Source organism: Callospermophilus lateralis, chromosome 17 (genome assembly GCF_048772815.1).
Source record: "Callospermophilus lateralis isolate mCalLat2 chromosome 17, mCalLat2.hap1, whole genome shotgun sequence".
Classification (NCBI taxonomy): domain Eukaryota; kingdom Metazoa; phylum Chordata; class Mammalia; order Rodentia; family Sciuridae; genus Callospermophilus; species Callospermophilus lateralis.
The window spans coordinates 30,016,370-30,039,962 of record NC_135321.1 but is presented as its reverse complement, the minus strand read 5'-3'; the positions used below and the strand labels follow the sequence as shown (position 1 = coordinate 30,039,962).

The following is a 23,593-nucleotide window of genomic DNA, read 5'->3' as shown; positions in this document are numbered from 1 at the left end:
CTGGCTCATTAAAAGGTTAGTTGGGGAGAAAGGGGTTTAGTTAAACATAGGTGAAATAGCAGCCTGATTAATAACTACTTACCAAATGTCTACAGACATGTAAGCTAGAGGACTGTTTAGCTAAGCATTTGCTACCCTTTTTGTGTTTTTGTTTACAAAGCCTTGTTTCTATATTCCATAAGTTTCTTGCTATCTATTTCTATTTGTAATTCCCTCTATCTTACCTCCCCATGTGCCATTTACTATACTAGTAATTTTCATTTTTTAAAAAACTAGTTATTGGAAGATTTTGACCAGTGGTCAAATTGGGTCAGTTTAACCTGGAATCAGTTAGAAATAAATACATTTAAAAAAGAAAAGAAAAAAAATGGATGATTTGAATAAATGAAAAATTAGTTATTTGTGCAATTGGTGTGCTGGTACTTATTCAACAGCAGGTAATAGACCTTGGGGTAGTTGTTATGATGAACATTCATACATAGATCATTTCTCTTTCTATTTGGAGCCCATGTCCCAAACTTGGCACAACTTTTGTAAAATTCCAGAGAAGTTGCAACATAGTTTCTTTTCTCTTGTTTGAGAATAGTGCTACTATCTTGTATAGAATTTTATTTAAAGTTAATGTCATAATTACCTAATAGATTTTTTTAACTACTCAACTTTCAAAGTTATATAAAATGTACAGCTTAATTTATTATTTATGTTTTTCTTGTGAAAAAAAATGGCTAATGGAGTTGCCGTGAATGTGAAGTTGTTTATCCCTTTAATATTTGATTTTACTAGTTTCTGGCAGTTGTGATCATCAGATACAATGAACATATCAATATCGATTTAGTGTATTCAAATGCTTTAAAAGTGGTTGTTTTAATATTTATTTTTGGACAAAGTACTGACTTTTAATTTTTAGGTGGTATTTGAGGTTTGTAATATAAATATTTGTAAGCCACTTTTAAAGACCTAGTCATGAGGTAGAAAATGGCTTGATTTAATTTTGAAAAAATTCTGTTGGAATAAATAATAATAATAGAAACTAATATTAGATGTTTATTGTGTGCCATGTACTGTGCTATTAGTTGTTTTTCCTTTCAATTCTACTTTAGAAGATAATTAGCAATATGATTCTGTTTCGCAGTTTAGAAAGTAAGATTTAGAAAGGTTAGGCAACTTTGTCAAGCCACTTAATCAGTTGAGATATAAAAATGTCTTTTGTACAGTAGGGCAACTGCAGTCCTGATTTCAAGTACCTGCCAGTGCATCCCTATTGACCTGGGACTTCATTGCCTTATAACCAGAGGCAGTTCTATGCCTATCATTTTCTTATGTGTTTCACAGTCACCTAATGACAGTAATGATAACTCAGGCAAAGTCGTAGGGAGAAAGGTATCCCTAACATCTTAGTGATAGAATCAATTTGTAAAAATATTTGGCAAGATGGAAAATTGTTCAGAAATTTAGTAAATGCAATTGAACAAGGAAAGTTATTGACTGGTACCCTGAGGGGAGAAATATTCAAGTTCCTTAAATAAAAATGGAGAGTTAAGTTCCCACATGAAACAGGTTGTAATATATTACAAGACAGAAAGAAGTAGGTTGTGCTAGAGAAATTTTTTGGTTAGCTTTTAAAGTGAATTAATTTAATCAATGCCTATCATGTGCCAGAAACTTCTGAGGCTGGGCACTCAGCAATGTACTAAACACACCTAAGTCCTAAATCTCTGCCTTGGAAAAGCTTAAATGTATGATCCATGAGGTTACTTTTTGTATTAAAATATGTCCATACTTTATATCTACTTGTAAATTACAAGATGTTTTATGAATTCTGTGGTGAATCATCCTCTAAAGTGAATTACCATGTTCTTGCATGCCTGCTGTATGAATTTAATGACTACTGTAGGTTTTTTCTTAACGGGAACTACAACTGTGTTTAGTGCTTGGCAGACATGAATGCTGTGTTTGGTTTCCTAGTCTGAAGCTAATTAGTGACACAGATTAGTTGAAAATGGTTCTGAAAAAAAAAATTAGTTGAAAAGGAAGCTAACAATGTTATTTGAAATTTTTTTTTAAGTTTTTTTATTTGTATACTTTTTTCTTTTTTTCTTAATTTGTTTTAATTAGTTATACATGACAGTAGAATGCACTTATATACTTTGATATATCATATATAGATGGGATACATTTCTCATTTTTCTGAGCATACATATTGTAGAATCACATTGGTCATACAGTCACATATAAAAGAAATGGTCTTCCACAACATTAAGAGTAGTTCATTTTAGCTTATTGTCATAGGAAATTTGCTCCCTAGATTCTTATCTTTGCTGATACCTTAAAATATTGTCCAGACTTCAACATAATAAATACCAGAATAAAAGACATTCTGGAAAAGTAGGATTTAAATTTTTGAATTAAATTACTGTGGAATGATTTTGAGTTTAATTTTATCAGAACAAATGTGAATTAAAATGGACTAAAATTTACTCTGAAGGGTGCTCTGAAATCTGGAGGTACTTTTTTTTTTTCTTTCAATTAAGAGATTCTGTTTATACCAATTGTATGGCATATCTTCCGGGTTTTAAAAGTAATTCTGGAAAAAAATAAAGTTTTTTATTTACATCCAGGTAAACTCTTTCACATAGACTTTGGTTATATTTTGGGTCGAGATCCAAAGCCTCTTCCTCCTCCAATGAAGCTGAATAAAGAAATGGTAGAAGGAATGGGGGGCACACAGAGTGAGCAGTACCAAGAATTCCGGAAACAGTGTTACACAGCTTTTCTCCACCTTAGAAGGTAAGTGGATTTGCTTGATATAGAGAATGTTAGTATTATTATAGATTACATGAACAAGTTATTCAAATGCATCATTAGCATCACTTTCTTTTTCAAATGACTGGAAACAGTATTTTTTAAAAGTATTTGTTTAGTTGTGGATGGACATGAGAACTTTATTTTGTTTACTTATTTATTTATTTTTATGTGGTGCTGAGGATCGAACCCAGTGCCTCACATGAGCTAGGCAAGTGCTTTACCAGTGAGCTGCAAGTGCATTACCACTGAGCTATAATCCCAGCCCCCAGTATTTCTTAATTTATATTTTGACATCTATTTTGATAAAGTCTGATATCAAAGGTGAAAGATATACAATTTCTTGCTTTCCCACTAATTATCACATTACCAAATCTGGCCAACTAGGAAGTTGGCATTATGCAAGTGTAGGAAAACGGAGCTTTCAAGGTCAGGGGCATGACCTCATCTTACTGAACATGCTTTGCCAATTTTGACAGTACTAGGATAGAAAGAAGGTTAGAGACACTTCATACCTTTCAGATCTCCTTGAAGGCAGTCTTGAATTGTTTCAGTCATCATGCTTGAGTCTGAAGAATGAAGATTTTATCTTATTTAGAGTGATATTACAATTTGGATCTTTACCACCTTTATCAATTTGAATTCTGAATGCTCTTCAGGAACATTTAGAATTTTGTTTATGGATTGAAGCGTGAATGTTATTTATGATTTCCTCTTTTTTTAATGCCTCATCACTCATTCTGCTATAAAAATGTTGATTATTTTTTCTCTATCCCTTCTTTTTTCTTCAGTGTCACGCTCTGCTTTCTTGATTCTGATTTGCATAAGACTTAATAATGAATCATCAGGGAAAAAATGTCATGTTTATTAATTCAGGACATGGTTCTTATGATTAGTTAAAAATGACAGGTTTGTTTGACTCCAGAGGTATTTTAACCTAACTGTGGAAAAATGAATTTTTTTAGTCCAACAGAAAATTCCAGTGTGGGAGACATGCCCTCATACTCTCCAGGTGAAAATTTAATCATTAGGAAGAGAGTTGCTTGTGCATGTGGCTTCTGTTACAGTTTTGTTTTTGTTTGTTTTTCTTTGTAATCTCAGTTACTCGTGTTGGACTTGAAACATAGGCAGTCAGTGTATGTTTCTTGAATGAAAATTCTCAGTATTTTAAGAAAACCCCCAAAATCTTTGCTTTGAGGTCAAGTTCCTGAGTGATTTTGATGCTGCTAGTCTCAGAAGAATAGCAGTACTATATTAATCAGGTTTCACTTTTTGCAAGGGCTAAATGCACTTACTTTATAAACTCTTTCATGTGTCACAAACTTTATACCATGAATTTTACAAATGGCTGGTTTATTTATACTTTGGGTGGAGAATAACTCAGTTTTACTCTCCAGCAATGCTAAAAAAATAATGAGACGATTAGTGTTCTTTTGATCTGCTTGGTGATGCAATAACACTTTCAGAGAGAAGAGAGTTCCACTTAAATATCTGGGGTTTGTAATTTAAAATAGTCAAAGCCTGTAGAAAACTAGATGGAACCATGGTGATTTCAGTGAAGAGGCAGACAGGATGTTATGGAATGATAGCTAGAGAGTGTCAAAGGTATTCTATCTTACTGAAAGCAGAAGGAAAACAATGTGCTTTATAAACTGTCATTGATAATGGATTAGTAACAATTCAGTAGAATGAGAAAACAGAAGCAAGTTATTAATCTGGAGATGAAGTTAACTTTTTTAAATACAAAGAAAAATCACAAAGAGATTAATCTTAATAATCTTGTGCTAGATTTTCATGAGAATTGTTCTTTTTAAAATTTTCCTGTCATTTAAGATCAGGTAGACTCTAATATTTTGATAAACGCTGCCCCACCCTCCACCAGTACTGGTGATTTAACTCTGGGTCTCTCACATGCCAAACAAGTGTTCACTCCTGAGTTATATCCTGGGTCCTTTTTTTTTTTTTTCAAGACAGTGTCTTGCTAAGCTGCCCGGTCTTGAACTTGGATCATCCTCTCTGAGCCTCCTAAGTAACTACAAGTATAGGTGTGCCCCATCCACCTGGCTAATACTTATTTTTTGGAGTATGGTTTATTTATTTAAAAACCTTTCTGTTGGACTAAGAAAATTATATAGTTGGGTTGGAAATACCATTAGAGTCAAATGATCCTGTCATTTTGCCAGAGGTGGGGGTTGCGGGGTATACCAGGGATTGAACTCAGGGGCACTAGACCACTAAGCCTCATCCTCAGACCTATTTTGTAGTTTTTATTTAGAGACAGGGTCTCACTGAGTTGCTTAGTGCCTCACTTTGCTGAGGCTGCCTTTGAACTCACGATCCTCCTGCCTCAGCCTCCCAAGCTACTGAGATTATAGGTCTGCGCCACCATGCCTGTAAGATACTGTCATTTTTAACTAATCATCAGACATATCCTGAATTTAACAAACATGACTTTACTTTTTTTTTCTTGCTAAAATTTTTATTAACTATGTATTTTTTTTTCCTCTTCATAAAAAGCCTTTGGGGGTTTGGAGTTGTAGTTCATTGATAGAGCGCTTGCCTAGCATGTGAGAGGCACTGGGTTCAATCCTCAGTACCATGTGAAAATAAATAAAAAATATAGGTGTTGTGTCTATATACAACTAAAAAAATATTTTTTAAAAAAGCCTTTGGAATATAAGAATTTAACCAGATGGTCAAAAGTTTGTTGGGATGCCTTTTGAACTAAGTCTATGAATGTTTACAGTTGTGTAGAGGAGAGAATGCATTTAATGGTGTGGTGATTTTCATTCAACAGAATATTTTACCATCTCTTATAAATTAGTACATATTGAACTAGTTTTGAATTCTCATGGCAACAATTCTAATGCTGAAACATTTTTAAATCTTAGGTGTTCAAGGAGAATATAGCTTTTCTTCCTAACCCATGTTTATGCAAATAGCATGATAGACACTAATGATGCAAAAATGGCTTTGCATTTTTACCTCAAAAGGAGTAAAAACATCCAATGCAGAAATTAGGAGTTCACTTAACTATATCAAGTAAGACTCTTATATTGTCTCAAAGAATATTTGATGAATCATCGCACATCAGTGAATTTGTTGGTCTCCCTACCTTTCTCCATTAACTATAGTTTTTCTACTTCTTGGAGTAGTATACTTATTAAATATTTTTTACATAATTCAGCTAATGTTTGTCCCATACAAAATGATTAATTATAGGAGAGTTAGACCTCAGATGCAGTGAATGATCTTTACATCATGTAATTAAATGTACTTTTTGACACTAAAGGTTTTTCCTGAAAAATTTAAGCCATCTGTATTTAACTAGTGGGTAGCATAATGATTGATATAAAATAGATAAGAAATAGGGTATATTTTCCTTGAACACTATAGCAGACCTATTCCTTTTATAACCTTAGTCTATGTCTAGACTCAATTTTGCATAATTTCCTATCATATTTTAACTTTAATCTTTTGTGTTTGAATACTGATTTTAATGATTTTTTGTATTCCTTAATCATATTTTGCTGATTAGAAGATTAAATGACTGTCCTACTTAAATACTTACTTTTTATTTTATTTTTTAAAAATATTTTTTTAGTTGAACATGATACCTTTATTTTATTTATTTATTTTTTATGTGGTGTTGAGGATTGAACCCAGCGCTCGCTTTAGCTAGGCAAGCCCTCTACCACTCAACCCCAGCCCCAGCCCCCATACTTTTTATTTTAGATATTCTTTCTTAAGTAGAAAATGCAAGTTAATGACAACAGCCATAAAAGAAACACACATTATGCTAAAGTCACGTGTTTTAACATAGGTCTTCACTGTTCATTAAATTACTTGTGGTTCTGGGGTATTGAGGAGAGAACAGTTCAGGTCCTCCTCAGAATTAATTGACCTGGGATGAGGATCAGGCCTTAATATGTTTAAAAAACCCTAGGGTGAATCTACTGGGCAGCCAAGTTTGAGAACTTCTGATATATCACTTTAAAAATTGATTCTTATATTTCCTTCCTGTGTATGGTAGATTCCTAAGATTTCCCCATAAAAAGATGGGAAGAAACTATAAAATAACAAAGCAGAGCATGAATAATCAAAGGTTAGTTGAGAGAGCATCATCTTCTTCTTTTTCTTTTTTTTTAAATAGCATAGTATGAAATGGCTAGCTGTACTCTACTACCACCTCCATTTCGGCCCTCTCAAATGGATCTTTATTTTCTTAAGAGAAGGGCTTGGTGCCCCTTTTGCTCCCTGTTAATATTTTCAACCCATTTCTTCATTTGAAAAGCATTGACAGAACCTTTTATTAAAGATGACACTGTCAGATACATCTACTGTGTCCATCTGCCTACCTCTGCAGCACCTTCATTGTGTGAAAACTTTCATTGTCATCTTCATGACTCCTGCTGTGGCTTCAGCATCCACATAGGGCTAGTCTTTTGGGGCTTGTCTTTCTCATTTATAGAGTCTGCCTTTGCCACTCTCGTAATCAGTATTAGAAAAATTTTCTCTCTAAAATCTTAATCCCAAATTTCATACTCTAAGCAAAACTTTATTTCTTTTTAGTTTTTTTTTAATCCTTATTATTCTTCTAAGACAGGGTGTCACTATGTTGCCCAGACTGGCATTAAACTGTTCGGCTCAAGCCATTGTCTCCCCCTTAGCCACTTGAATAGCTGGGACTACAGACACGTGCCACTGTTCCCTATTTCTCAGCATATTTTTAGATGAGCCTTGCTTTCTATAATTCTTCTACTTCACTGATGATGTTGTCTCATTAGTCTACCACCACTGTATAATCTACCTCATGTTGTCTTTTTGTTTCCCTTTCCCCCTAAATTTTATTGCCTAAGAATACAGTCACTCTTACTGTTCTTCCCTCTAAATCCCATCTGGCAATTTTATCTAGTGCTGTTTCTTCATCTGCCAAAATCCCAGCTCTGGTCATGTGTCCAGAGGGACCATTCTATGCCACTGAAGAAAATCCCAACAATAATCATGTTCTCACCACTGGGTTTTAAATCACTGGTTGTCAGTTTGGGCCTATTTTGAACTTCCTTTACCCTGGAGGGCACATTTTTATAATGTCTGGAGACATTTTTAGTAGTCACAGCTGGATTAGTGCCATTGGCATTGAGTGGGAGAGGCCAGGATTATTGCTGAACATGATTTTGCTGTCTTTCTTCATGCTCCTTCATAGCAAACCTGCGTTCTGTCTCCACTAACCTCCTTTGTAGCCCCTTTTATTTCTTCGGCCTTCTACATAAGGCTTTCATTTCTATTCTGCTAGTAATACTTTTATCAAAGTGGATTATTAGTTATACCAAATACAGTAGCCATTTTTGTTTCCTAGCAACTTTTGACACAATTGACCTCCTTGTTCCTGAAAACCTTCCTTAGATTTGTTGTAACCCACTTCTGTGTTTTTGTTTTGCCTACTGCACAGTCCTGTTTCTTCACTGATTTATTCCTCCTTTTGCCTTACATTCTGCATATTTAACTGTATAGAAGTTTTATTAACTTTATAGAGGGTTTAGTGTTAGATCTTTTCTTTTCACTGAAGTCTTTCTTTACCCATTTTAATCCAGTCCAATGAATTTTAAGCATGAATCCCCTGCTGATGGCTTCCAGCTAATACAATCAGCCCTGGTAACCCCTTGATGTTTGTCTGGCAGCCTATCTTGACCTTTGTCCTAAGACTTGTGGACATCTTAAACTCAGTGTGTATAAAATGAAATTCTTGATTTCTTACCTAAAATCCTGTTTTTCCTCCATTCAGACTTTCCTCTTTTGATGAGTAACTCTCAGTTACTTAAGCTAACTCCTTGGCAACATTCTGTTCCTATCTTCTCACCCTACCTCCGTTGAACTAATTAGTAGTATGGTCTACTATATCCCCCAAATATAGCCCAGTAGCCTGTATGTTGTGTCTTTTTCACCTGAAAGTTTGTGTTACGGTTTCCCTACCTCCATTCATACTCCCCACAAGATGGCCAGGGTGAGATTTTTTAAAAATGCGTATCAAGAGTACATCACCTACTTTTCAAACTCAATTGCTTCTCAGTGCATTTGGAGTAAAACATAGTTCTTTAGGATGCTCCTTCTCCCCAACCCTATCAATTTCTGACCCATTTCCCTGGGTGGTTTTCCTTTTAAAAATCATTTTACCTATAAACCAGACACAAAAGTATCTTTATCAATTTATCATGTGAGACTCCACCCTCCTCCACAGTTTAAATTTCATGAATGTGAGAATCTTGTTTATTCAGTACACTACTATATCCCTAGTGCCTAAAATAATATATATTATATTTGTTGGGTAAATGAATAAAATTGTGTGAGTAGAAATGGGATATCTGCAGTATGCTTTTATCAGTTCCCACAGGAAATCAGTAATTTAAAGGTAATTTAAAGCTGTTTAGTTTTTATTATAACTTTTTAAAAGTATAAGTGGATTAGGACCAATTTGATTACAAAACTACATCAAGTTAGAAGTTTTCATTTTAGTCCCTCTTGATTTTCATAGGCAATATAAAATTCAGAAATAATGATAAAATAGGTAATTTAAAAAACCATACATAGATAGCCATATTGTATTCAAGTTCAAGTATTAAACAGTTGTAACACCTCATGCATTTTTATTATAGAGAGGTAGGTGACTAAGATAAAGATATTGCATACTGAGACCTGGGGTTATAGCTCAGCAGTAGAGCACTTGCCTGGCATGTGTGAAGCCCTGGGTTTGATCCTCAGCACCACTAAGAATAAAGGTATTGTGTCCAAATACAACTAAAAATTAAATATTAAAAAAAAAATGATACTACATACTGAGACTCCGACCTCTGTCCCCTAGAGAAGACAAAGCAAGGCACTTGTATTGATGCTTTCTCTGAAAATAGCTGCTAAAAACTTCATTGCTTAAAACCAAAACGTCTTGTGCTCATGTCTATCCTTACTTTCAAACTTGAATTCCTTTTTATCACAAGCAAGCTAATGAGAAGGGCCCACCTAGGACATAAATGCTCCAGGAGAGAGTGTTGTAGAGCAGGAGCCAGGGTGTGTCCAGAGCAGACTGAGACTTCTCTAAGGCTCCACATGTGCATTTGGAATAAGTAGCATCCTTTCTCCTTGTTCAAGGGAAAAGGAAGAGTTTGAGAATTAGTAAAGTCTTAGTTTTTGTTAGAGGCAAGCATATTCAAAAATATTAGATATCTTGACCAGTTTCAAAGCAGTAGACTACTAACCACTTATGTTCAAACCACTACTAACTACTTATATTCAAACCAATCACTGTAGTTCCTGAAATTATGATTCATATCCCTGGATACTCATGTGTGACTCATGGAATGAAATTATTTCCCTCTCATTCATTTTGCCATGATACAGTGAGGTAATCTTAGGAGAGCCAATAGTTATCATCTAACAAAAACAGATCTTCAGTATTATAAAGTACTAATTAAATAGGATAAGCATGCCTCTCAGATCCTGTCTAAAAATAATGTACTTCCTTAACAATGACAAGAATGTCATTATTAGACAGTTACTCTAAAATTCTACTTTATAGTGATCTAGAAATGGTACTGTATGAACACCCAAAGATAAGATTGTTTTCAAGGCTTGTTTGTTATTGAGACAGCTAATGAAAAGTCTGCAGTAGTATTAATCATTATAAAGATCCGAATACCACTACTTACAGAAATGTTCTTAATATGGTAAAGAAATGCCAGATTCTAATTCATCACTGTGTTTTTTTTTTTTCTTGGTCTCCTTTAGGTATTCAAATCTGATTTTGAACTTGTTTTCTTTGATGGTTGATGCAAACATTCCAGATATTGCTCTTGAACCAGATAAAACTGTGAAAAAGGTAATTTTTGTACATCCTCAGATATCGTGTTTAATTTATTTTTCATATATAAAAAAAGTTTAGGGTTTTAGCAACTCACTTCCCCTTATTGTCTGAGCCTGTGAATTATTAAGTAATATAAACTAAGAGACCTTTTGTATGATTTTTTTTTCCAAATTTTAGAATGCACTAGACTCTCAAGTTGTCTGAATCCAGTTTGTTCTGCTCCCTGCCTTGTTCTTGCCCAAGTCTCAGGAAGAAGATACCATATCTGGAGAGAGAGTTTATTACTACAAGCCTTGCTTGCTCTTTGTTCCTTTAACATTTAAAATAAGACTAATGGCACTCCCAAGAGAAAAATGCAGAGATTGTAATATCATATAGGAGAAAACAGCCACTTTTTTTCCTTTCCATCCATACCTTGGATTATGTTTTTGTTTATTTGTTTTGTTACTATGTCAGAGGGGTAGAGACTTCTTTAACTCATCCTGAAAAGAGAACAGTATTTATGTATGATGTATCATATTGCATTCTACTGTCATCTATAGCTAATTAAAACCAATTATAAAATTATATAAAAAAAGAGAAAGGACATCAAAGGAAAGCCATCATGTAGTCAGTTTTCCACAGGTATTTTATCTTGAATTCTAGCAAGAAATGGGAGGAAAGGCAGTGGATTTGAAGGTTCTTATCTGAATTAATTTCTCATTATCTAAATCATTGAAAGGAAAGCAATAAGTAAAGCATACTATTTATCCAAAGGTAACATAAGATGATATTAGATATCAATATGATATGATTTTCAACTTACAGAAGTATAAAAGTCTCTTGAGTGTTGGCACTCTCAGAGATGGAATTGATCTGGTGTTCGTAAAATTATAAAGAGCACCTTAATGCTCTAATTTCTAATATATCCGACTTTGAACAATATTAGGTACCTCTGACTTAACCAAATGAGAGTAATCTTTCCTAATTTTACACATCATTAGCAAACAATGGGAATTTTAATATAAATATTTTATTATTTAACCATTTTGGAAAAGTATACTTTTATTAAAATTCTTTTTCTTTTTTCTTCTCAATAGCACATTGACTTTTCCCACTTATTCATTTTTTTCAGCCGGCGCTATTCAATAAAAATTAATTTTTTCTTCAGCAAAAAATAGATTATTTACCACACTACTTTTTGGCATGTCCTATTTTTTAATCATTGTATTTCTTTTTATTGACTAAAGCTCATCTATCAGGAAATATAATTGGTTGATGAAAATTTCTTTAGCTGTAATCAATGACTCTTCTATTTCAAATGTTGCTTTTTTTGTTGTTTCAATCTATTATATTCAGGATCTTTTTGCTGTTTATTTTAAATCCATTTATCTGATGTCTGTCATATGTTCACTTTTCCTTGACTACAGAATGTTCAAAAGTCATTTATGAAAGTTCTAGCAGTATTTGTCAAATTGAGTGAGGTGGTTTGTTTGGCTAGTTAAGCAGTTTTCTTCTGCTTCTTATTAGATCCATCTCTGTTTATTTTAGGAAGTCCCAAGAGTTCCCTGTTTTTACCAGCTATCTTTATAATATTATGTTTTAAAACATAAAGCAATTCATTTCATGATAAAAGCAAAGAACAAAAGCATCATATTTAGTCATTTTTATTTTAGACTAGAGTTCTCTAGTTGTTTATTATGGTTTCAGTTAAGTAAATCTTTATTTTTAAAAAACATTTGAGCATATTGTTTCTTAAAAGAGTATTATAATTTTTTATTTTCTGATGTTTTATCAATAATGTGAAGTCAACAATTTCAACGTGAACTTGGAATTTAAATAATATAATATTGAAAAAGTGGGATTAGCTAAAATTTATGTTTAATATTGGTTGGTATTTTTCAAGAAACAGATTTTTATACTTTGATGATTATGATTACTAACACTATTTCATAGTGTTACTAATTGGAAAATTTTCACAGTGGCCTCAAATCAAAGCCAGCTAGAGAAACAAAGTAGTGTTTTTCATCAAAGAAGTAGATTATTCATATTATTTGAGTGATCATAACAACATGACAATGATACTTTTTTGTCTCCATAACTTAATATAGTATCAATTTCTTTTCAACTTTTTGGAAACAGGTTATGTGACATTTTTGCTAATCAGAATTATTTATTTTTTTTGAAAATATGACTGTCCAAAAATGTGAGATGGATTTGATGAGATTTAATAACAAAATATGGCATTTTAAAAAATAGCAGAAACAGGAAAGTCTCTCTCTGACCTCCTACTACTCTGTGCTAAAGCAGGTGATAAAAGAATTCTCTGGCCAAAAATAGTTCATAAGATCACCATTTCAGAGTGGGCCTATTCCAAACCTGTGAAAAAGAAATGTCACACAATGATGCCAAGAAAAACCTGAACAGAGATTCAGCTTTCTTCATTTTGTTTGCATTTGATCATACCCTTTTTTGTTTGTCTAATCATATTTCTATACAACTATTCCATTTTGTGTCATATTTAAGATAAGATACATACAGTTTTTTTCTGTTTCTTAGTATCTTCATATTCTGCAGGCTCCTGTGTTGCATAAAGCATTATATTACATATTATAAATAAAATTATATTACTTTGTTAATATTTTAGGGGGGTGTGGGGGGCCACTGGTAGTTTAACCCAAGGGCAATTTACCACTGAGCTATATTCCCAGAGTTTTTTTATTTTTGAGACAGGGTCTCGAAAAGTTTCCCAGGCTGCCTCAGTGTCCACCATAACTGGGATTATAGGCCTATGCCACCACACTGAGCTAATATGTTTTTTTTATGTAGACATCACAGCCATGAAACTTGTGATGGGTGAGAAATCTTCCTCCCCACACACAGGATCAAAATTTTACACATAAAGTTATAAGTCAGAAGTGTTAATTGAGTGGTTATTATACTTTAGTGTGTCATGCAGTGCTTAGTTCTGTAAGAAGCTTACTTAAAAAATTATTTTAATTCTTGAAAACTAATCATTTATAGCAAAGGTATCTAATAAAAATAATACATAGTGTTAAAAACAAAGTATTGTGCTGCTAGTGTAACTAAAGCTTAGTGGACAGAATAATTTTCAGCAATGAGCAAATCAATCTTATTAGTATAGTATGTAAATATAATGTTTATGATTCCTACAAATATTAGCAAGTATTCATATGAAATATTTGTCATGCAAAAATAGAGATGTTTATGTAACAAATGCCCATTACTCACCAGTCATTTATAACAAATGTTAACATTTTACCTATTTACATTAGATCATATTTTATTAATGAATGAAAATGCTATACTCAGTATTTACTAAGTTGTGCCCATTCACATTTTTTAATAAGGGTAATCATTCTTTCATACTTTGGGCATCATTTTCCTATGAATGTATTCTGTACTTTATTCATTTACTCTAGTATTTTTTTGCTCTCTATTGTCTGTGAAGCACTGTCATAGTGTGTTTGTCATAGAAAAAAAAAATACATGATAAAAATGTCCCTGACTTCAGGGAGCTTATCTTCTAGTTAATGAAACAGACAAGAAATCAGTAAGTAAATACATCTACTATTAGGTAAAGGTCAATGTTGTAGGGAAACTAAAAAGGATGAATTTTGAGTTGGAAATGACATTGGAAATTTTAGATTTGGTAGCCAGGAGAAGATATGAACTCTTTGAAGAAAATTCAGAGAGATTTTATAATCCTGTGGTCTAGAGATAAGACTTCTTTTAAACTTCTATAACACTGGGATGAAGGAACCTTAGAACATTTGATATTTAAAAAAATATGTATTCTCTACCAGTTATTAACTTTGCGTACTAGGGTTAGGGTAACTGAAAGAAAACAGTACCTTCAAGGAGTTTTAGATGTCTGCTTTTTTATACAACTCTTTAGGAAAATAAACAAAGCAATAAATAGAAGACCGAGTGCAGTGAATAAGCATATAAACATGATTGTTGAACTGCCAGTGCTGTACTATAGCACATATACTATAGTATATGTGCTATAGTATAGTTTGTGGTATTGTGATGCCACCTGCTTCACTCTTCTTGGTAAGGATTGCTTTAGTTATTCTGGGTCTCTTATTTTTCCAGATGAATTTCATGATTGCTTTTTCTATTTCTATAAGGAATGTCATTGGGATTTTGATCAGAATTGCATTAAATCTGTATAGTGCTTTTGGAAATATGATCATTTTGATAATATTAATTCTGCCTATCCAAGAGCAAGGTAGATCTTTCTATCTTCTAAGGTCTTCTTTGACTTTTTTCTTTAGGGTTCTAAAATTTTCATTATATAGATCTTTCATTAAGTTGATTCCTAAGTATTTTTACTAAAAAGTTTCTTCTCAGCAAAAGAAACAGTCTGTGAGATGAATAGAGAGTCTATATCTTGGGAGCAAATCTTTACTCCTCACACATCAGATAGAGCACTAATCTCTAGGGTATATAGAGAACTCAAAAAGCTAAGCACCAAACAAATAACCCAATCAATAAATGGCCCAAGGACCTGAACAGACACTTCTCAGAAGATGATTTACAATCAGTCAACAAATATATGAAAAAATGTTCATCATCACTAGCAATTAGAGAAATGCAAATCAAAACCACTCTAAGATTTCATCTCACTTCAGTCAGAATGGCAGCTATTATGCATCCAAACAACAATAAGTGTTAGCAAGGATGTGGAGAAAAGGGTACACTCATACACTGCTGGTGGGACTGCAAATTGGTGCAGCCAATATGGAAAGCAGTACAGAGATTTCTTGGAAAATTGGGAATGGAACCACCATTTGACCCAGCTGTCCCTCTTCTCGGTCTATACCCAAAGGACTTAAAAATAACATACTACCGGGATACAGCCATATCAATGTTTATAGCAGCACAATTCACAATAACTAAACTCTGGAACCAACCTAGATCCCCTTCAATAGATGAATGGATTAAAAAATGTGGCATATATACACAATGGAATTTTACTCAGCAATTAAAGAAATAAAATCATGGCATTTGCAGGTAAATGAATGGAATTAGAGAAGATAATGCTAAGTGAAGTTAGCCAATCCCCCAAAACCAAATACCGAATGTTTTCTTTGGTATAAGGAGGCTGATTCATAGTGGGACAAGGAGAGGGAGCATGGGAGGAATGGACAAACTCTAGTTAGGGCAGAGGGGTTGTAGGATAAGGAAGGAGGCATGGGGTTATAAATGGTGGTGGAATGTGATGATTATTATTATCTAGAGTACATATATGAAGACATATTGGTGTGAATATGCTTTGTATACAACCAGAGATATGAAAAGTTGTGTTTATATGTGTAATAAGGATTACAACACATTCTGCTGTCATATATAAAAAATAGAGTGTACATTGAAATGATATTAGAGATAAAATTTAATGTGAGGTGATAATTGGAATGTTAAAGTCTGGGGGTGTAACTAAGTGGTAGAGCACTTGCCTGGCATAGGCAAGGCCTGAGTTTGATCCCCAGCACCATGTGGGGGGAGTAGATAATTGGAATGTTAGGGGTGTGTGTGTGTAGGTGTGTGTGTAGAAAGCGTACATTTGTTTATTTCCATATGGTGTAGAAACTTTAGGCTAACCTATGACTCTTCTTTTGTTTCAATTCATAACTAATAAATTCTTCCTTAAAAGTAAGATTGCCTTTTGCCCCTTGACAACCCTGTTGGTGTACAAAGCAAATGGCTCCTAACCTCTTCCAGAGTTTGGTCTGGCAATAGAATGAAGTAACAGATCGGAAATGAAATAAGGTGTCCTACCTTCTTCACATTTAGATAGTTGTTAATTATGGTACTCAGACTAACAACCTGGAATGTAAAGGTATCTTTGTTGCCAGGAATGAGAAATCTAAAAAATACTATCAGCCACCAGAGATGTTTTAGAAGAGCAGATTTAGTCACCCAGGCTTTTGTTTCCTTAACAATAGTTTGTTTCATAATAGCATGTTAAACCCTCAGGGACAGATTAGAATAATATAGTTTTAAATTAGCCTAACAAATTTAAGGAAATGTATTACTTATTTCTATTTTGTAATCATTAAATGTGTATACATTTTAATAGAAAACTAAGCTGTCCAGTTTTCAGTTTTTAAATGGATCCAAATTGAGGTTCATGAAGCTAATTGGAAGAAAAATTAATATGACAAATCTCTGCTTTGAAAATAGAGAAGTCATATAACTTGATTATGTGCTCAGTGGCAATTATAACCTTTCCAGTGAACATCAGCAACTGATAATTTCACTGACATTCAAGGGACTAGTAAACTTCAGGAATATTCTGTGCTGATTGCTCAAAGTAGGCATCCCAGCTGTCTATTGGTTACAGTGGATGCCTCTGCTGTGAAATGCCCGTGGCTTTCTTTAAAAGTCATGCTGCCAAGGACTTGTTTTTAGTAAATCTTCTTTCAGATGTGAAGTGTGAAGCTATAATGAAAACATGTTCTCTGTAATTAAAAGATAGTAAGTGTACAATTGATCTCTGAAATTGGGATTTAAATACTCAAGAGACTTGCCTATTTTTGCTTACTGTCTACTTGACTAGTGAGTATATGTGTCATTATTTATAGCTGCTCTAAAATCCTTTCACTTAAATGATAAAGCATGTTTTTAGAACATGTAGGTTTTGCTTATTATATATTTTTGTGAGAAATAACAGAAATATGTACCTTTTTTCCATAAAGTTATTCTAATATATCTCTTTATTCATTATGTTGTCACTTGATTATGGATGGAACAAAAACAAGAGTTTGTAGGTAATTCAGTTGATGATATGACTGATAATCCAAGGGGATAAATAATTACCTGTCCAGCACAATTTCTGAGGTTACTCCTTGGTGTTGGATATGGAAAGTAGGAATGCCTTTTGGTAAGTTAAAAAAAAATCAATTACTATGGGCTTGATATAAGGAAGGTTTGTCCAGATTAAACCTCTCCCTTTGTTCTCTACACAAGTTATGCAACCATGTACTTAGGTGTGAAATTCAATACTAATTATTGTTAGCAAAGAAAATGCTGGTGGAGACTGTCTTTGGAAGATTGTAGCTCTTCAAATGAACATGATGTAATCCTCTGTCTAGTGTACTTTAAAGGTTTTGATCTGTGGAACACAAAAAGACATGAGAGAAATTTAATCAGAGTGAAAGAAAATATATAGAAAACCCAACACAGATACAAACTTAGGTGACTCTGAAGAGCAAAATTAAAATGGAAAAAATGTAGTCAGGTGTTGCTTAATGACAGAAAGTGTTCTGAGAAGGGCACCATTTGGTGGTTTCATCATTGTTTAAACGTCATTTATCTTACACCAGCCTAGATGGGCAGCCTACTCACTATACACTTAGGCTATGTGACACAAGTATATATAGTATTGCCTGTTGCCACTGGAGACATGATGAACAAAATCCACAAGATTTAATCTAACAAAGAGAAAATAATGTGACCAAGAGATGTGGTAAACAGAAGATGTTTGAAACTACTCCTTATACAATAAGATGTGTTGTTTTGTGTAAGGGTTTCTTTTTCTTTCTTTCTTTTGTTGTTAGGAAGTAGAAGAACATGTAGGTTTTGATAGTTAATTTTGGTACTCAGCTCAAAATAATAATAAAAATTATAGCAGATACATAAACTAGTAGCATATTGATTTATTTTGAAGTATTATTACTATACCTAATTTTGTGTGCTATACTTGTATACAAGTGGCAATACAAAAAGTTTGTTTATACCAGCATCACCACAAGCATGAGTAATACTTTGCACTGTGATTTAGACTTCTATGGTATTACTAGGTGTGAGGGCTTTTTCAGTTCCATTATAAATCTTAGGGGATCACCATCATGGATGTGGTCCATAATTGACTGAAACCTTATGAGTGGCCATGTTTTGGCTCACCAGTTCTTTTAGATTCATTAGAGCAGCTTGTAATGGTAATAGTAAAATGGGCTCCTCAAAACATAATTAGCCACTGCTGAAATTTTATTACTGACTTAATGACTACCAGAGCTGTTTTGTTTTCTGCAAATGGTTGGTGATTGAAATGATTCTAGTGTGGCATGAGATTGTAAGTGGATCATTAGGACTGAGGGAGGTGGTTGCATTACAGTAAAAGCTGTGAACAAATATTAAGTTATTTCTCTTAATAATCTGACATATCCCCAATGCACTAAGCATTAGAGTACCCTATTTGAAAGACATTGATCCAGATAACAATTTTAAAATGCAGTAAAAAAACAAACAAACAACCACGAGTATTCTTTGGAAGCATAAGGAGTAACCAAAGCCAGACATAAACACAAAGAGTATATGCCTTTTAATAGATGAAGAGCAAAGGTGAGATTTTTAAGTTGGTAACCTTTTGCTTGAAAGTACTTTCCAGATTGTTTTGAGTGTAGGCATACTGGTGAAGTATAAGAGGACAGTGTTTGGCGCTTGTGTGATAGGCAGGAAGTTAGGAAAGAAATTCTGGAAAAGTGAACGTCACAGAAGTAAGCTCATTGTTGTTCCAATCTCCATACAAAATCTTCCCAAATCCTGACAGAATATGGAACTTTACAAAACTAAAGGTTCCATCAGATGGAAAAGTAGCAGCTAGAAAGATCAAGAATAGAAAGAATGTAGTGCAATAAAATGATTAGAATTAGCCAGGTATGGTAGCACACTTATGAAATTCCAGCAACTTGGAAGGCTGAGGCAGGAGGATTGCCAAGTTCAAGGCTAGCCTTAGCAACCTGATGAGCCAGATCTGGAGACATAGCTCAATTGTAGAGTGCCCCTGGGTTCAATCTCTAGGACTAAAAGGAAAAAAAAATGATGAAAACCTTAAAAACCTAGAGGACAATAACAGTAGTCTAACATAGTAGTAAATGTGATACCAAATAGAAAAAAAAATTTTTTTTTAGTTGTAGTTGGACACAATACCTTTATTTTATTTATTTTTATGTGGTACTGAGGATCGAACCAATGCCCTACATGTGCCAGGTGAGCGCTCTAACGCTAAGCCACAACCCCAACCCCTTCCTTTTTTTTTTTTTTTTTTTTTTTGGTACTGGGGAATTAACCCAGGGCCAATTAACCACTGAGCTACATCCCCAGCCCTCTTTATATTTTATTTAGAGACAGGGTTTTGCTAAGTTACTTTGTGCCTTCCTGAGTCTCTGAGGCTGTCTTTGAACTTGTTATCCTCCTGCCTTAGCCTCCCAGTTCACTGGGGTTACAGGTGTACGCCAACTTGCCTGGTTCCAGTTAGTAGTTTTAGATCTTTTTTTTTTTTTTTTTTAATTATACCTCTTTAAAGAGAATGTTTTCATATTTAGTTTTAAGAGCATTTTCTTTTCATGCAGTATATTTTTTCTAATTCAGACACTTAATATGTACATAAGCTTTAATAAATTGGTCTAAAGTTTTATTTTCATTCTCAGGCTCTGTAATTTTTTATGTTCTTATCATACATGCTGTCTCTTAAGTAGAAATCATGAAAACAAAGGATTAAGCTAAAAGATCATGGTTGTCATTATCTGGGATCTAGAAATGAAAGAATTAGGTTATTGAATATAAACCCTTATACACACTTCCATCAAATTACCCTTCACTTTTTATACCTACTTTTATTTCTCTTATTTTGAGGCTGCAGAGCTGTCAGATTATATGGTGTATACCAGTCTAGAGCACTAAGCTATGAATATAGGTTTTTGGTATATCTTTTCATCTTCCTAAATTTCTAGTAGTTAGATCCTGTTCTTAAAAGGAAATACTCAATATGGACTGCATTTTTTTTTTTTTTTTTAATTTCTGGTACTGAGGTTGAACCCAGGGTTTTATGCATACTAGGCAAGCGCTCTACCCCTGAGCTGTATCCACATCCCTTTTTACTTTATTTTGAAACAGGGTCTCACTAAGTTATCTAGGCTGGCCTTGAACTTGTGATCCTCCTGCCTTGGCCTTCTGAGTAACTGGAATTATTAAATGTAAACCATAGTGCCTTGCTGTAGATCACATTATACCCACTTGGAAATCCCATTTATTCCTAATTGCTCTTCAGAAGTAGATGTTCATCATTTATAATAGGGGAACAGAGTAAGATGTGATAGTTATTTGTAGTGATGTGAGATTGACTTATAAGCATGCATCACTTATGGTGAGTTAAGTTCCCTGTTTTGACTTTATAAATTCTCTTCATTTCTTTACCTCGTAGATGGAGATATTATCTATTTTGAGGCCATGAAGGAGTCAGATGAAATGTTGCATATGTAGTACTTTGCATAAAGTTTTGTACAAAGTTGTTCAGGAACTTTGGCTTTTAATATTTAGATCATCACTTAAATACATACAGATACATACACATAAACTGATTTTTCTAGTAGTTAAAGCTATTGAAGATCAATTATAACTTTAAATATGAACTAAAAGAAAAAATTCCCTAGTCTTTGGAAACTACAGATCATTGAAGTACTTCTTTGCAGGGCTGTTGGCAAATGCATTAAAAAAGGAGACATTTTAGAAGATCTGGTTTAGTTTATTTTGCCAGGGATTAACATAGTTCCTGTGAACTATGGTAATGAAAGTGGGGAGAATGTTAAAGACTGGCCTTGATATATCCATTCCACAGTGAATGACAGAGATAAAGTGAAGGGAATAATTAATTAATGTGTTGCAATTTGAATCACAAAGTAGTTCTACATCTAATTTTTGTAAAAAAAAAAAAAAAAAAAAAAGTATAAGTTGAATTAAAAGAATTATTTTTCCTATTTTTGAAAGGAATAATTTCCAGTAAATTTCCATACGCATTAAGAATGATACTCAGAGTTCCTTTTATAAGCTATGAATCTCTTATTTGGCATAGAAATAACTCCTGATATATTTTAATAATATCTATATCAGTTTGAGTCTGTCTGTTCAAAAATATATATGTTTTTGTTCATTAAAAAGACTAATAGACTATTATCTTGTAGGTTCAGGATAAATTTCGTCTAGACCTGTCAGATGAAGAGGCAGTGCATTACATGCAGAGTTTGATTGATGAAAGCGTCCATGCTCTGTTTGCTGCAGTGGTAGAACAAATTCACAAGTTTGCTCAGGTAAGTTCTCTGAAGGCAGTGCATTTTTCTCCCTCAAGAGTCTTTGGAGAGCCTTACTTTTGCCTCCCGATTGACATCTTCTCTGTTGTTTTGTCAAGCCTCAATGGCATCTTGCCATCCAGTTGAAGCGACTATATTCCATGCATTATCAACGTCAAAGCATTTGTTTTTCTTAGCATGGACTAAATTGGGGGGCACCTACATAGATACCATTTCTTGAGAATGATTTTGGGTATGGTAGAAGCTTTGGCAAATGAGACTTAGGTATTTGTTGAGTTTTTTGCGGGGAATAGTGGTGAGGTTATTAGGGATTGAACTCAGGGGCAGTTGACTACTGAGCCACATCCCCAGCCCTATTTTGTATTTTATTTAGAGACAGGGTATCACTGAGTTGCTTAGTGCCTTGCTTTTGCTGAGGCTGGCTTTGAACTAGCTATCCTCCTGCCTCAGCCTCTCAAGCCTCTGGGATTACAGGCCTGTGCCACCGTGCTCAGCCTCTTTTGGATTTTGATAAACATTGAAATACTAATTAAAGAGTTTAGAGTCCATGGAAAGCAATCCACACCACACACTATAAAGGTCTCGCAATACTTAACTTAGCAATATGTGAATATATGTATATAAATATGAAAGGGAAGGTCTTTAAATAGTAGCCTGTTGTGATGATATTCAGATTTAATGTCTGCCTTATTTATGAATTTCATAATGCAAATGATCTGAAAATGGTTAACAAAATAGAAAAATTAGACTGCTTTCCTTGTGAATGCCTTCCTGACTTCATACATTCACTAAATAATGTTCCTAATCACCCAAGCTTAAAGCCTGTCTATGATATCACCACCAGTCAGTGTCCCGTAGATTTGTCATCTCTTTTGCTTTTTTTTTTTTTTTTTTTTTTTTTTTTTGCTACCGGGGCTTAAATCCAGGGACACTTAACCACTGAGCCATGTCCCCAACCTTTTTTTACTTCTTTGAATTTTGAGACAGTTGCTTTGGGCCTTGCTGAGATACTGAGGTTGGACTCAAACTTGCATTTCTCCTGCCTCAACCTCCCTAGTCACTAGAGGTACAGGCATGTGCCATCATTTCTGGTGATTAAAGTCTTTTTGAGCTTTCCTATGTTTATTCTTTTCTTTTGGTGGGAGGTATTGAACCTCAGAGGCACTCAACCACTGAGCCCCATCCCCAGCTCTGTTTTGAATTTTTATTTAGAGACAAGGTCTCATTGAGTTGCTTAGCACCTCACCATTGCTGAGGCTGGCTTCAGACTCATGATCTTCCTATCTCAACCGCCTGAGCTGCTGGGATTACAGACATGCACCACCATGCCCAACTTATATGTTTATTCTTATAAATATTCCAGTCAGTTACATTTTGACGAAATAATATTTCACTTTGCTTTTTAAAATTTAAATATGCTTAGTATTTTCCCCATTGCCTGATAGTGAAGTTCAATCTTTAGCAGTTCAAAACCTTCCAGAATGCTGTGTTCTGAGCTACTTTCCCAATTCTTTTTCTCTATCTTGTTTTATTTCTCCTTACTAGCCACTTTGCTACTGCTATTTCGTTAGCTCAGAATGTCTATCATCTTAATAATGCATCTGCTATAAGCTTCTTCCCACCAAAATTTAACCTACCCTCCAAAAGCTATTTATTTTAATGCCACTCTGATTCATCTTTCTCTGAATTTTCCTAGTACTTTTTATCTCAAGAGTTGTACTTGCATTTTGCTTTCTATATTTGGATTGCCTTTTAACTCCTAAAATGCAAAATTCATGAAGGCTGATCTTCTGTCAGTCACATAGTAGTACATGCTTTGTATACTCGAAAAATATCAAATGAA

At 33.9% G+C, this 23,593-nt stretch overlaps 1 protein-coding gene across 1 annotated transcript in view; it reads left to right on the top strand.

Annotated features, from left to right (window-relative positions):
- Positions 1-23,593, top strand: part of Pik3c3 (phosphatidylinositol 3-kinase catalytic subunit type 3) — a 119,140-nt gene that overhangs the window by 89,207 nt on the left and 6,340 nt on the right. Inside the window, exons 22-24 of the mRNA XM_076836632.2 lie at positions 2,619-2,787; positions 10,582-10,672; positions 21,625-21,750. Coding sequence (XP_076692747.1) covers positions 2,619-2,787; positions 10,582-10,672; positions 21,625-21,750 — 386 coding nt within the window. The remainder of the gene's footprint in view (positions 1-2,618; positions 2,788-10,581; positions 10,673-21,624; positions 21,751-23,593) is intronic.